Here is a 15680-nt window from a genome sequence, read left to right as displayed (position 1 = left end):
TTGTGTCATAAAGTTAATATGTTAATGTAAATACGAATATTTATGTAATTAATTACCTCAAGAAATCTATACAAACAGGATTAATATATTTTGCTAAAAATATACAATTATTAAAATAAATTTTATTAAATATATGTATTTGTACAAACCATTTTTCTTCATAAATGTTTTTAAAATGACAATAAGTTGAAAAAACATACACACAAAAATATTCGAAGAAGATACCTAGCATCAATAGTAGAATTAACATAGTTTTTAGTTAAAATGTATTGTGTAAATTAACTATTGGCATAGGTTTATTTATTCAGTTTCATATAAAAATAATTTAACTATGCCAGCTAAGGTAATATTACCTCGAATATTTTTTTGTGTGTATGTTTAAAATATTGATAAGTTACTCTGCCTAAAATAAGCACATTTGTTACGTTATAATTGTTATACGTTTTTACGCATTTATCTATATGGGACATTTCATGTCAAGTGAACCAACTTTTGAAATCGATGTCTTCCGATCGATTTTTCAATCTTTCAACAAGATCGGACGAGAAAAAATTTTAATATCTGTTTTCCGAAATCAAAAATTTGTTTGACTTTTTTTTAAATGGGCCCTTTTTTTTCTTAAAATAAAGCTTAAATATTTTCCTTGAAGACCTATTTGGCAGCTTAGTGGGATGCGAGTGGGATATCTATCAAAATAATGTGCTGTTTTTCTATAGCGAACGAGTACTTTGAGTGGAAAGTTAACATGTGTTTTGTTATTGTTACGAAAACAAAATACATGTAAAACGTCCACTCAAAGCACTCGTTCGCTATAGAAAAACAGCACATAAATGTTTTAACAAAAAATTTTATGTCTTGAGTTACAAGATATCCCACTCGCATCCCACCATGCGACCAAATAGGTCTTAAACGAAAGTAACTAAGCTTTCGTTTGAGCAAAAACTTTGATTTTTCAAAAAAAAGTCAAAAATTGTATGTCTTGAGTTACAAAATATTTATTTTGATAGAGTTCCCACTCGTAACATTTTGAAAATAAGTTCGATTTTGCCAAAAAAAAATGAAAAATTGTATATGTACCTTGAGTTACAAAATATTTATTTTGATAGATATCCCACTCGCATCCCACTAAGCGACCAAAAGGGTCTTCAGGGAAAATATATAGAAGACCCTTTAGCTTGAGCTAAAAAAAAATTTAAAACAGGGTCCATTTTGAAAAAAAAAGTCAACAAAGTTTTTGATTTTGCAAAAAAAGTTAAAAATTGTATGTTTTTAGTTACAAAACATATATTTTGATAGATATCGAACTCGCATACCACTAAGCAACCAAATAGGTCTTCAAGGAAAATATCTAAGCTTTATTTTAAGAAAAAAAAATAAAAAAGTTTTTGATTTCGGGAAAAAATATTAACAATTTCTTATTTTTTTCGAAAGATTGAAGAAAGAGCTATCTAAACTATTTGGGACACATTTTGCTAAGAACAATAGGTAATAGGTTACACGGATAAGAAAAAACACCCGCTTGGCCTCTAACCAAGATTGCAAATTTACCCATTTTCCGGCTAGATCTAGCGATTTTATTTTCACTTAGCCATAAAAAAATGGCTAGATTTAATCTAGCCGGAAGATCTAGCCATTTTATTTTGTCCTAGCCTTTTTAGTTTAAACTTTTCTTGAAATTTTTTTAAAAATAAAACAATATTTTTCATCAAATGACAAAGAAATAGTCTATTTAATAAAATCTTATGTAGAGGATTTTATGTGAACAGGCTGCGAAATTGTTTTCAAAGCAAACACATCAGTCATATTCAAAAATCAATTTTGCATTTATTTAAAGGATCCGATTTTGTTTATAAGTGCCCAGAAATTTGTTTAATTTACCAAAAAGGAACCAATTTTTATTGATATTATAATTTTTTAATCTGCTAAGAAATGTAATATTTTATATACTAGTAAAGTCGATCTCAGTAAATAAAAAGACAATATTTATGAATTTGTATTCAGTTATTTTGGGTTTTAGCCATTTCTAGCCATTTTTAATTCGAAATCTAGCCATTTTCTGAGTTGAAGAGTTGGCAACCTTGCCTCTAACTCAGAGAGTTCTCGACCGATCTTGTTGTGTATGAAATGCCCCATATATCTTAGAGAGTGTGCCTTAGATTAAAATGTTGGAAATGTTGAAACGGTACCCGCTATTTTTTCCTATTGGACTTGAATATAACTCATATAAAATTTTACGCCACTACGACCACGCCTTCCCTAGCGACGGGGCCTTAAATTGCGAAAAATGCGTTTTTCGTCATTTACAAGGAAAACAATTATTTTTCCAGTTTTTCTAAAAATATTGCCACTAAATAATTACTATTGCAAATTAATTTAAAAGAATCGAAATATGTACGTAATTGTCGTTCTAATGAGATATAAAAGACAAAAATTGGTTAGAAAACGTTAAAGTTATTAAAAATTCGACAGGGTATTAATGTGTTCCAGGCCACTAGAACAAGAAATGTAGGAACAATATTGACATATTTTGAGAAATATTAAAAAAGCTCATTTTTACTTAAAATATATCCATATTTTCTTGTATATAAGTTTTTGTCTTTGTGGGAAACCGTTAAGCTATTCGCAGGTATGACCAAAAATCCATTTTTAAATGTTTAAAAAATTTTGTTAAACAAATTTTATAATTTATTGACCATCACATGGGGATTTATTGACAATATAATAGGGAATAAAAGTGTGAAAAAGTATGACAATACCTCCTATAGTTTTTCCGTACCTGCGATTTAAATTTTGCGATTTTCGAGAAAAACTAATTTTTTTGACCATTTTTTGGCGAATGAGCCCAATTTCCTTACTCTTATTAATTTTATGTAGAACCTGTTCAGAATATTATAGTCCATGTAATTTCAAATATAGTCTGAAACTTTTATTAAAATCGGAAAACGTTAACCCTTAAATCGTGAAGGTCAAAAGTCAAATTTTTCAATATTTGGAATTTCTCATGGAAAGATAGCGAAATGTTATATATTTTTGCGCCGATTTTAATGAAACTTAAGAAAAATATAAACTCTAGTATTTATAATAACAACACAAAATTGGAAATTAACCCTTAATAGCACTTGGGGTTAAAATGACCCCAAACTTTTAAAACCATAAAAAGCCTTTTCAATTTCAATAGTGCTGATCAAAATTTGATTTTTAAAGGAAACACACTTTAAAATATTGTATTGTGTATTAGAAAATCGTATTACTAAGCCATTTTGAAAAATTTACAAGGCATTTAAGCGTTTACATGAGGACCCTTATTATTTTATTGAGAGTTTTTGATGAATAAAATTGATTTTAACCCTTTAATGTACATTTAATTTATTAAATTTAAAAAAATAACTTAAATGATTCAGTTTATTTTATTCCAAAAAAAATTTAAAATTTGCACCATTTATATTGACTGTGTTTTTCCTGATTTTAAAAGTTGAGGGTCATTTTAACCCCAAGTGCTATTAAGGGTTAATTTCCAATTTTGTTTCATCCAAATCGGCCCAAAAATATATAACATTTCGCTATCTTTCCATGAGAAATTCCAAATATTGAATAATGTGACTTTTGACCTTCACGATTTAAGGGTTAACGTTTTCCGATTTTAGTAAAAGTTTCAGAGTATATTTAGAATTACCTGGACTATAATATTCTGAATAAGTTTTGCTTAAAATTCATAAGAGTAAGGAAATAGAGCTCATTCGCCAAAAAATTGCCAAATAATTGGTTTTTCTAGAAAATTTAAAAATTTAAATCGCAGGTACGGAAAAAAAATAAGATATATTTTCATAATTTTTTCACATTTTTCTTAATAAATCCCAATGAGATGATCAAATTTGTTTAACAAAATTATTAAAAATTTGAAAATGGACCAAAAAAATTATTTTTTTAACGGCAGTTTCAAATGCCGTTTTTTTAATAATTTTAACATTATTTAACCAATTTTTGTCTTTTATATCTCATTAGAACGACAATTACATACACATTTGGATTCAATACACAAACGGATCCAATTCTTTCCCGATTTTCTCAAAGTACCTTTTTTTGAATTAACAACAAATGTTTTAATAATCGTAAGAAATGTAAACAATTTAAGAAAAAAGTGTAAAAAATATTTTTGTAAATAAATCGAATTGAATTATTTATCTTTTTCTTATTTTCTGTATAATTTAAAATTTTTTTCGAAAAAAAATTGGCGAAAATACACATAACTTTTGATTCAGTAAAGGTTTTTAAATGGTTTTTTCTTACGATTATTAATAAATTTGTTGTTAATTCAAAAAAAGGTACTTTAAGAAAATAATTGAATCCGTTATTAGCAAAAAAGCAAACCAAGGTAGGTAAAAACATAACATTTTACTTTTAAAATGCGAATGTAGATCTCGTCTAGTAGATTCCATATATATACAAATCTTTTAAATCGGATCGCAAACAAAAATTTGGCATCATTTTTAATTTTTGATATACCCGAGGTGCCCAACTTTGGGTCATTGTGGCTCGGCGGCCCCTAGGTGTTATAAGCCCAAATTCAAAAGTTAAACTTATCAACACCTCCTCTATAGCCATGGAAGTCTATTCGTTTAGAAGTTACAGATTTATTTCCACTTTTTATCAGATCCCCCACTCTGCGTTGCCCTGTCAAAATTAGAAAAAGTTCGATTTGTGCATTTGTTAAAAAGAGAAAAAAAACGTATTTTTGAATGATAATGTTTTTGATTTACATTTGAGTCAAATATGTACATTAGAGGGTCAATTTTTTTCTCGACAAAGCGGTTATCAAAATCGTAATCTACGATGAATTCTAAGAAGTTTTGTCGAAGAAACCATGGGTCTAAAATCAAAATCCATTTTGAAATTTTATTAAAATCCGATTATTGGTTTAGAACTTACAAGTTTATTTGCACCTTTTTTTATTTTTCATTTCCTCACTGTGACCAAAAATATCGGTTTTAGGTTCTCGCACAACCACAATATGAGATTTTGTAACCATCCTCGGGTGTAGTTTATTGATAATCTCCTCCATTTGCAAAGATTCATCTTTTTTCCATTCAATCCCAAACATAGTCAAGTTTCTTAAAAGGCTTAATAAAATGTTAGCATATTTAAACAAAAATATAAAATACGAAAGGAAAATGCGCAGTACGTTCTAAAATGCAAAAGTTGGCAACACTGCAAATGTGTTGAGTTCTAAAAAGCAACAGTGAAACAGATGATGCGCAAAAAAACACCAAACACGCATCACAAAAATGGCTGATGCATTTTTTGCGCATCAGCTGATTTGCATCAGCATCGCAAACTAATCATAGATGCGCATCAAATGCAGCGCAGTGATGCATTTCCGAAAAGTCCCATACTTTTTTTCGATTGCTTTGCTGTGATATCCTAATTTCGTACATTGCAATGCTCTATGATACACGACATTTTTTTGTTGTTGTCTGGCACGTAAACAAATAATGCTGATGGTGTTCCAACACGGGAACAGGCGATATATGGATCCGTGGTAGCAAAACGTCTTGTCATTTGTACTTCCTTTAAGTATTGTTGCTTCTATGACGTTATGCATCAGGTTTTTTATCGCAAGTCGGGTGCCATTACATCAGACTTTCAGTGTAAGATTGTGAGGCAGGCGGTAATCCTGGTAATTCCAGCGAGTTGGATATTTGACGACATCATCTTGGGAAGTTACAGAATCCACCGATTTCTATGTCATCATTCGAAATATTCGACAGCAATATCACTTTCAATCTTAAAATTCAATTTGTCGACATCAATGTTTTTCGCTGCCAATATAGCACTTTAGCTCAACCAATCATGATTTTTGTAATTTTGTGCAATGTTTGGAAACATTGAGTTCGGATTTCGATTCGGTGAACTGGCAGAAAGCGATGGGAAATTAAATGCAGCCGTTCGAAATGTCAATCGGAAATTTTCCGTTGCCAATGTCCAGCAATTGTTTGGAAAATACTCCAGATTGATCGTTCTGCAGCTCGACACACACGATCACAGTCAATTTGAGTTTCTTGACGTGTTTCCACAAAATTAACGACTTCAAACATGCATTAAGTTCATCGGTTTACGTTGACCGTGGAATCACTGGCAATGTTTGGCGAAAATCACCTACCAACAGAATCATCGCACCTCAAAACTCGCTTTGATTGTTTCGTAAATATTGCAACGTTTTGTCTAATGCCACCATTAGTGTACCATTGTACACTCATCCCAAATGATCAGTTTACTTGCTTTAAAACTTTGGCCATCTTGGAAATGTTGCATTTTCATTGATTTGCATATTCAATGGCAACTGAGTGCTGAATGAGCAGTTCGAACGCCTTCCAACAAGGTAGCTGCAATTCCTGATGAAGCAAGTGCAATATCATTCTTCGAGCTTATCGTTGCCAAAATCAACACGATCAAAAAGTTTTTCCAGTTCAACCGGCAGCGTGCAAAAAAAATCCTTCCAGTTCCATCTTTCACAACTTTCATAAGAGTACGCATATTTGTTGACGATTCAACAGTGGAACATTTGATCGAATTGATTCCCTTAAGGCATCGCAATCATATTGTTTTTCGCATCGCAACTCTTGATTAAATGCGTCGTACATCGGACGATTGGGAGCTGTAATGCCTAACTCAGATAATACCTTTTTCGATATCATCAATCACATGTCCTCAATTAATATCAAAGCCTCGTTGAAAAATGTTCTCGCCCAGTTGCAAATTTGGATTTGATGTGCTAATACGCATCTGATGCAAAATATCATCACACATGGCATCTTTGTACTTACTTCACAAATGAGTCGGTTTATCTCAACATGCTTCAAATATGTTGATATGTACGTATTTGATGAGCATTTGACGAAAGCACTACATCTCCGAGAGAGTATTTCCAATGAGTGTCATTATCTAACAATCGCAAGCGTAGACACGCTTCTCTATACGTTACACAATTCAACATTTATAGTTCGTAAATCTCGGAATGATGTTGGGCCACGAACGTTGACTAATAGCAAACACAAATAGAAACACTCATCGTTTCTTGGCATTTCGGAGTATAGCAGCGTCACAGCCAAGTCACTGATTTTAGTTACATATTTACAGATGTATTTGATAAGTGGGCATGGACAATTTTACTTTCTGTAAAACACTTTTGTGCACTATTGCGAACATTTAAACAAAAAAATCCGTCCAGGCGTTTTACGATTTTAGATATATTAAAAAAAGTGGGCGTCGTCAATTTTTGCTTTAGTAAAAACATAAATTAAATTACGATTATTTAACAAAAATTAGCAAAATTGGTGCAGCCGATTTCCGATAAATCGTAAAAAGTGGGAGTAAAAGTAGGCGTGGTCAATTTTTCTTTCAGTAAAAACTTAAATCGGATTATTACGACCATTAAAAAAAAATTGCCATATCGGTGCAGCCGTTTTCCAGTTTTTGATAAATCGAAAAAAGTGGGCGTAAAAGTAGGCATGGTCCATTTTTCTTTCCGTAAAATTTCTATTTATATAGATAGATTCGGACAATTGTCTCTCATACAAATCACAAATATTTCATGGAAACTGATTCACAGTGATATCCTATTATAACCCTGTACGTAAGAATCGAACTACATAAAATAAGAAGTCTCCAATGCCCTTCTTTTGTCTAGTAGTCTTGGATGACCTCTATTCGTAAAAAAATAACCAAGTGATTGGGCCCACTTTCCTATGCTACAAGAACGATTTTGTGGATTGGGTATAAAAATACCCACTTCGGCATATGTGGATTCTAAACCATATGAATTTTATTTTTCTAGTAAAAATTATTATAATTATGTACATGTATTGACTTAAAAAGACAGAAAAATATTTATATTCAACATAAACTAAGTTTCTAAAGTTTATGATTTTCAATTGTGTTGAGGCACCTCAAAACTGGTAAGTAATCTTTCGAACGTTGAACTTACTCATTAAAAAATAAAAACTAATTTTATATATTTTCGCTGCACTCTAATGTGCATATTTTGTTGCAAATATTTGAAAATTTTAAATATTGCATATAGGTGAATTCACCATAAAACTGAAAAAAAGTTTGGCTTGTTTATTACCCACAATTTAAATGATTTCATATTCATTTTGTTTTGATTGCTTTTTTAAATTAAATGTTTTTCTGTTTGAAGTTTTTTTCAAATGTTTGTCATTTTTTTATTTATTTTATTGGAAGCAAAATATTTTAAAACGATATTTTGATAATATAGTTGTCAATAATATTATTATCAATGCGTATTAACAAGGTGAGTGCGTCCCGGCCACAAATACAACAATGCAAAAACAACAGGCAATTTGTTTTTGTTAAAATGTACGGTAAATGTCAAAATCAAGGCGAATTAAAATATTATATTTACAATAACAAATGTAAACATAAACAAAGTTTGACATATAGCAAGGCGTATTTAACAAGGTGACAGCAGTGGCGAATTGAAATAAATACAGGCGAATTCACTTATTTTTTATATATAGAGTTTGACATACGGGCGAATATTTTTTATATATGTAGTTTGACATTTGTGCGAGCTATTTCTATAATCAGCTGTGCTGCCGATGGCACCTTATTAAATGCACCTTGACATATAGTGTACATAAAACCACAGCGAATTAAGAAACAGCTGATTTTATGCACTCACCTTGTTAATAAGCCTTGATTATTATAATAAAATAATACCGTTTTTACTATCATTTTCTGGTTTAACATATTTTCATTTAACTTTTTTATCTGCAGGTTACGCATGGGAAATCTTCGTGGATGGGGTGGTCCTTTAGGACCAATGTACAGAAGAATGCAAATGGCTTTGCAACAAAAAATTATTCAGCAACAAAGAAAGTTTGGAATGATTGTTGCATTACCTTCTTTTTCTGGACATTTGCCTGTTGCAATGAAAAGCATATATCCAACAACAAACTTTTCTATTATCGATCGTTGGAATAAATTTCCCAACTCCTTTTGTTGTGGACTTTTCCTGGATCCAAACGACCCTTTATTCCAAAATATAACTAATGTATTTTTAAAAAAAGTAATAAACAACTACGGCACTGATCACATTTACTTTGCAGATCCATTCAATGAAATACAGCCAAGAATCGCCGATCCTTCATATCTGAATATGACGGCTTATCATATATTTCATTCAATGCGTACGGTTGATAGTGAAGCGCTTTGGTTGATGCAAGGTTGGCTGTTTGTCAAGAATATATTTTGGTCCGACAGATTAATTAGAGCATTCCTTACGGCTGTACCTATTGGTGGACTTTTAGTATTAGACTTACAAAGTGAGCAATTTCCGCAATACGAAAGAACGCATTTCTTTTATGGCCACCCTTTTATTTGGTGTATGCTTCACAACTTTGGAGGAACTTTAGGAATGCATGGTTCAGTCAACGTTATCAATAGAGGAATAAGAATGGCACGCTCAAACAGTACCATGATTGGAGTTGGAATTACACCGGAAGGTATTAACCAAAACTACGTAATGTATGCCTTGACATTGGAGCGTGCATGGTTTAAAGATGATTTCAATTTGACTATGTGGTTTAACACATATTCGGATGTGCAATATGGAGTTGTGAATGTTGAACTACGCGATGCCTGGCAATTACTGAGGAAATCAGTATACTCTTATTATGGCTTTAAAAAAATGCGGGGTAAATATGCGATTGCACGACGACCATCCACCCGTCTAAAGGTTTGGACATGGTACAATTCTTCCGATATTTATGAATCCTGGTTTAAATTACTTCAGTCGAATGCAACTATTCCATATACTCATTATAATTTATATAGAAACGACCTCGTCGATATTACAAGACAATTTTTACAACTAACTACAGATCGTGTATATGTCAACATAATGCAGTCATTTAAACAAAAACAAAAAGAACGTTTTATGAAACTTTACCAAATAATTATAAATATGTTAGATGATATGGACTCAATACTGTCTACACACGAAAACTATCTCTTGGGGCCTTGGCTAGAAAGTGCAAAGAATTGGGGAACTACACCACAAGAAAGAGAACAGTTTGAATTTAACGCAAGAAATCAAATAACTATTTGGGGTCCCTCAGGGCAAATAGTAGATTATGCTACTAAACAATGGTCTGGCATAGTCCGAGATTATTTCAAACCTCGATGGCAACTTTTTTTAAATCAGTTAAACATTAGTTTAAATACCAACACCTCATTTAATAACACAGTTTTCAATATGAAAGTTTTGACACAAGTAGAGAAACCATTTAACTTCTACAAAAAAAGGTATCCCACGCTTCCTCATGGTAACACATACAAAGTATCAAAACGTATTTTTACTATGTGGTCTGAATTTTTCTCAAACGAAAGCTATATGAACTATTTGTTGCCTGAAGATCTTAAACGAATATAGCACGAATTTCGATTTTACACAACAGATTTTTCCAAAAAAAAAATTTCTGGAAAAAAAATAGATTTTTTGGTTTATGAAACATTTGCCTGTTTTTATATTTTATTTATTTACCTTTAAGAACTGTTTTTAAATGAAATAATAACTGAATCTAATAAAAACCGAATTTGAAAATATTGTTACGTTTTAACCTTTTCAAAACGCTAGTTTATTTCCTTTAAATAAACCGGATACTTTTGATTGCAAATAAAAGCCGTTTAGTAGTTTGCAAATTGTAACAACTGTTTATTTAAAAATGTACAACAACAGAATTAAATAGTCACTCAATGTTTTTTTTATACACGTTTATAAATTCTCAGAAATACAGACACTTTATAATCTACACGAATTCACTTGAAAAATACAGCACACTTTAAGGCACTCAGTTGATGTTTATTCGAATAGCGTCTCTGATAAACTGACTAACGACTACAACCTCTGCCATTATTTATAACACTGCCATCTGCACTCTAGATTTCTCTTTAACTGTCTAGAAGTTTCTAATACATACGCCACCTGTGGTGTACTTTCTACAATGTTCTTTAACTGAATATTCGAATTCGAATATACGGTCGCAGCAAACAGCGTTGCCAACTTACGATCAATGGTCAACTGAAAGCTTTTATTTCAATGTTAATAATGCCCACAGATATGTTACAGTTTGCTATTACAGCACTGTCATTTGAAAGCATTAGGCTACTTTTAAATCAGCCGTTAAAATCGTTATATTTGAATTCAAGTACAATTTCGTAACACTGCCCCCCGCTTAAGCCTGTTCGTCCCGAATAGGCATAGATTCACTTCTCCCATAATCTGCTAGTCGTTTCAGATGTTCAACTTTAATTCCCGATATCGGTCTTCCACATTTCCGTATTCTATAAACCATGACGTCCAATTTCTTAACTACCCCATGTGGTCCTTTGCAGTGATTCCTTAATTTGGATGACAAACCCTTATTACGTTGTGAGCTATATCTGGTTTTCATTTGGTCATTTGTTATTTTAATTCGTCTCCGAACGAGTTCATTTCTTTTTCTGCTGAAGCACCTTCACCCATCTTGGACCCCGGCCTGATGATCTTTTCTCTGCGGGACAGACCAAGCACTCCAACAGGAACCATTCTGTCGTTGCACTGTTCAACGAGGGCCTCCATTGTTACATGGCCACTTCTCACATCCGCTGGTTCCAACACCAACAAACCATTGTCTATACAATTCTCCACTTCCTCACGGGCCCATACCAAATCCTCTGCCTGCGGTGGCAACCTTTTGTGCTCAACAAAAACTAACTTTCTTACTTGAGACTTGCTCTCATATCCGACGTCAAGGGGTATTTAAACATTTCGCCAATTCATGACTTTTTGTCCCATATCCAAAGTAATGCTGTGATTAATCATGAAGTCTGCACCAATGATTACTTCGTCCACAATATCGGCAACAACAAAGACATGATTTACGCCAATACCACCAATAGTTAGTTTCACATTAACTTTACCATGGACAGCGGCAGGCTCTCCAGTAGCGGTGCGTAGCCTTACATTGCAAATTGGTTCCATCGATTTCTTTACTAAATCTGTTCTGATGATAGACTGCGACGCTCCCGTGTTCATAGTAAGGATGAGCTTCCGACCGTTGATGTACCCACTAGCAGTAAGATTGTTATTTTCCTGCTGCAGTACTGATATGGAGATGGTAGGGCCATCAGGTGTGGGTGTCAGATCCTGTCCCTCAGTGCAAGCTCGCATTAAAGGTGGCTCCTGTAATGCTTGATGATTCGCCAGCTGGTTCTTTCTTGATGCTGAAACATATCTGATTCGCTTTATTGGTGCTCTGCAGTTTCGCTGAATGTGACGCATTTTTCCACAGTTATAACATTTAACTTTGGCTTTAGTTTGTCTCTTACTTAAAGCCTTTAAAACTGCCTCTATTAATTCCTTTAATTCGTTGACCATACTTCTATCATTTTCAGCGACAACCTCGATTTTCCGCACATTGCACACCTGGGGCTTTGAAATTATCTTTGCTGTTTCATGTACCAGCGCAAATGAGATGGTTTCAAAGAATGATGACTTTGGTGTGGCACATACAGCATATTTTATCTCTGGATCGCGAATACCATTCACAAATGCCTCTATCTTCAAAATCGGATGGTTCTCCCCTGGATAAATAAGCTGTAGCAAACGCTCGATTTCCATCGCAAAATCTTGTAGCGTTTCATTGGCATTCTGCACTCTACCACGCAATTCCATTCGGTATAATTCTTTTTTATGTTCGCCACCGTACTTACGTTGTAGCGGCTCCATTATGTCATCATAACAATTTCTGTTGCTCGCTGGCACGCTTCCAAGATCTACTGCTGCATTTGCTTTTAACGCCAATATCAATTCTATAGCTTTTTCTTCATTGTTCCACATGTTTCTAATGGTAACTGTATCAAACTGGAACTTGAAAACATTAAGTGTGCTGCCATCAAAACTAGGGGCCTTTATTCTGCTAGATGCTTCTGAAATAACTCGAACCGGTCCATCTTGGCATTGAAGATTATTTCTAAACAACTTTCTAAGTCGGACACCTTTTTCTCAATGCCATCCACTCTGCTGTTTATAACTTCCGATATTTGCTGAAGCTTCTCATCTGTCGCTCTAGAAGTTTCTTCAAATTTCATTTCCATTATTTTATTTTCTTCTTTAACTTCAGCAAGAAGTTTCTCGTTGTTTACTTTAGAAGTTTCTAAGCGAACATTGTGCTTAAATCCAAGCTGCTTGTTGTTGAACGTGTAGAAACTTCCAATTCTTCCTTATACTCGAATTTGTTAGCACCGATGTCAAGCACGGCGTTAAATTCATCTATGAGACTCTTCTGCAATTCCGCCTTATTACCTGCTGTTGGTAACTCCAACTTACTCAGTTCTTTCTTGAGTTGTTCAACTTTTAGTTCTTCAAACTTCATGCTTATTAATTTGCGAAACGCTGGTTTATTTCCTTTAAATAAACCCGATACTTTTGATTGCAAATAAAAGCCGTTTAGTAGTTTGAAAATTGTAACAACTCTTTATTTATTTAAAAGTGTACAACAACAGAATTAAATAGTCACTCAATGTTTTTTTTTTATACACGTTTATAAATTCTCAGAAATACAGACACTTTATAATGTACACAAATTCACTTGAAAAATACAGCACACTTTAGGCACTCAGTTGATGTTTATTCGAATAGCGTCTCTGATAAACTGACTAACGACTCCAACCTCTGCCACTATTTATAACACTGCCATCTGCACTCTAGATTTCTCTTTAATTGTCTAGAGGTTTCTAATACGCCATCTGTGGTGTAGTTTCTACAATGTTCTTTAACTGAATATTCGAATTCGAATATACGGTCGCAGCAAACAAAGTTGCCAACTTACAATCAATAGTCAACTGAAAGTCTTTATTTCAATGTTAATAATGTCCACAGATATGTTACAGTTTGCTATTACAGCACTGTTATTTGAAAGCATTAGGCTACTTTTAAATCAGCCGTTAAAATCGTTTATTTGAATTCAAGTACAATTTCGTAACAATATAATAATAATTGTTATAATGTATTCTTTAATTATTTTGATTAATAACTTTATTAAAATTCAAACTTATAATTACTATGAAAAATTAACAATGTATATATACAAAAAACATGAAGATAGAGATTTACAATAATAAAGTATTCAGATTAATAGTAATCATATGTAAGTACTTGGTACATTATACATACAATTTTTCCCCTCCTTGACGAACTGTTTATGGAGAAAACATGATTATTTTCTTTCGAGGTCTCGCCGACCGGTGGGGAGCTATTGGTGGTTGTATAGCATTTTGTTGTGCTGCTTTTTGTGTGGTGGAAACGTCTGTTTGAGTTGCGGTAAATGGTTGTGTTTGGAAGCCTATTAGTAATGATGTAGGAGAACTATTTGATGAAGTTTATTTTCTACGGTACCCATATTGCTTGAAAATGCACATAGGGGCAAAGATATGTTAAAAGGGGCGATGTAAGTTATTGGTATCATTGAAAAGTTAATTTTCTATAGATTTCAAATATGTAAAAATATTATAACCCACCGAACAAAATAAAGTGAAAAATACTGAAATCAGAGAAAATTTTTTTTTTTTTTAATTTTTATAATTATTTTATTAGTCGTTTAAAATACTGTTACGTTTTAACCTTTTCAAAACGTTGGTTTATTTCCTTTAAATAAACCGGATACTTTTGATTGCATATAAAAGCCGTTTAGTAGTTTGAAAATTGTAACAACTCTTTATTTATTTAAAATGTACAACAACAGAATTATAAATTCGCAGAAATACAGACACACTTTATAATGTACACGAATTCACATGAAAAACACAGCACACTTTAAGGCACTCAGTTGATGTTTATTCGAAAAGCGTCTCTGATCAACTAACTAACGACTGCAACCTCTGCCACTATTTATAACACTGCATTACCATCTAGAAAGCTCTATTTTTACAATGTTCTTTAACTGAATATTCGAATTCGAATATACGGTCGCAGCAAACAGAGTTGCCAACTTACGATCAATGGTCAACTGAAAGCTTTTATTTGATAATGCCCACAGATATGTTACAGTTTGCTATTACAGCACTGTTATTTGAAAGCATTATGCTACTTTTAAATCAGCCCTTAAAATCGTTATATTTGAATTCAAGTACAATTTCGTAACAATACATTAAATTACATTATATTGAGGAGCCGCAGAATAAAAGGTACATTTTCGCTCATTTCAAATTTTTGGGAAATTGAGTTTTATTTATTTCGTCCCCTTAAAAAACAGCATGAACCTGGAAATGGTAACAAGTTACTTACTTATCAATAGATACATCTAACTGCCATAAGTCACCTCGTTAAATGTTAAGGATGTTGGATATAAAACCATTTTAATATCGGAAAAAGAACCTTTTGTTAAAAAATAATGAAAAAAGTACGTTTGTTCAAAACAAAATTAAAAATTATATTTTTTATGCGTTTTTTTAACGATAATATTTTAAATGAATGTTTTTATTTTAATCCTGATCTAAGTATAAACAAATTACACATTGAAATTAAATATTTTTTTTTCGTTTTATACTAGTGTTGTACGTTTTGTTAAGCACTAATTTTTTTAGAACCCATTTACTTAGTAAAAAAATTAAAAAATTTTGCT

At 32.3% G+C, this 15680-nt stretch overlaps 1 protein-coding gene across 1 annotated transcript in view; it reads left to right on the top strand.

Moving 5' to 3' along the window:
* The window catches only part of Naglu (N-acetyl-alpha-glucosaminidase), a 103805-nt gene extending 93182 nt beyond the window's left edge, over positions 1 to 10623 (top strand). The window contains exon 4 of the mRNA XM_065500164.1: positions 8794 to 10623. Within this exon, the coding sequence (XP_065356236.1) occupies positions 8794 to 10450 (1657 nt within the window). The 3' untranslated portion in view covers positions 10451 to 10623. The remainder of the gene's footprint in view (positions 1 to 8793) is intronic.
* The last annotated feature ends 5057 nt before the right edge of the window (positions 10624 to 15680 follow it).

The sequence above is a fragment of the Calliphora vicina genome, chromosome 2, assembly GCF_958450345.1.
Source record: "Calliphora vicina chromosome 2, idCalVici1.1, whole genome shotgun sequence".
Lineage (NCBI taxonomy): Eukaryota > Metazoa > Arthropoda > Insecta > Diptera > Calliphoridae > Calliphora > Calliphora vicina.
Note: the sequence above shows the minus strand (reverse complement) of the source record. Positions and strands in the feature narration are given on the sequence as shown.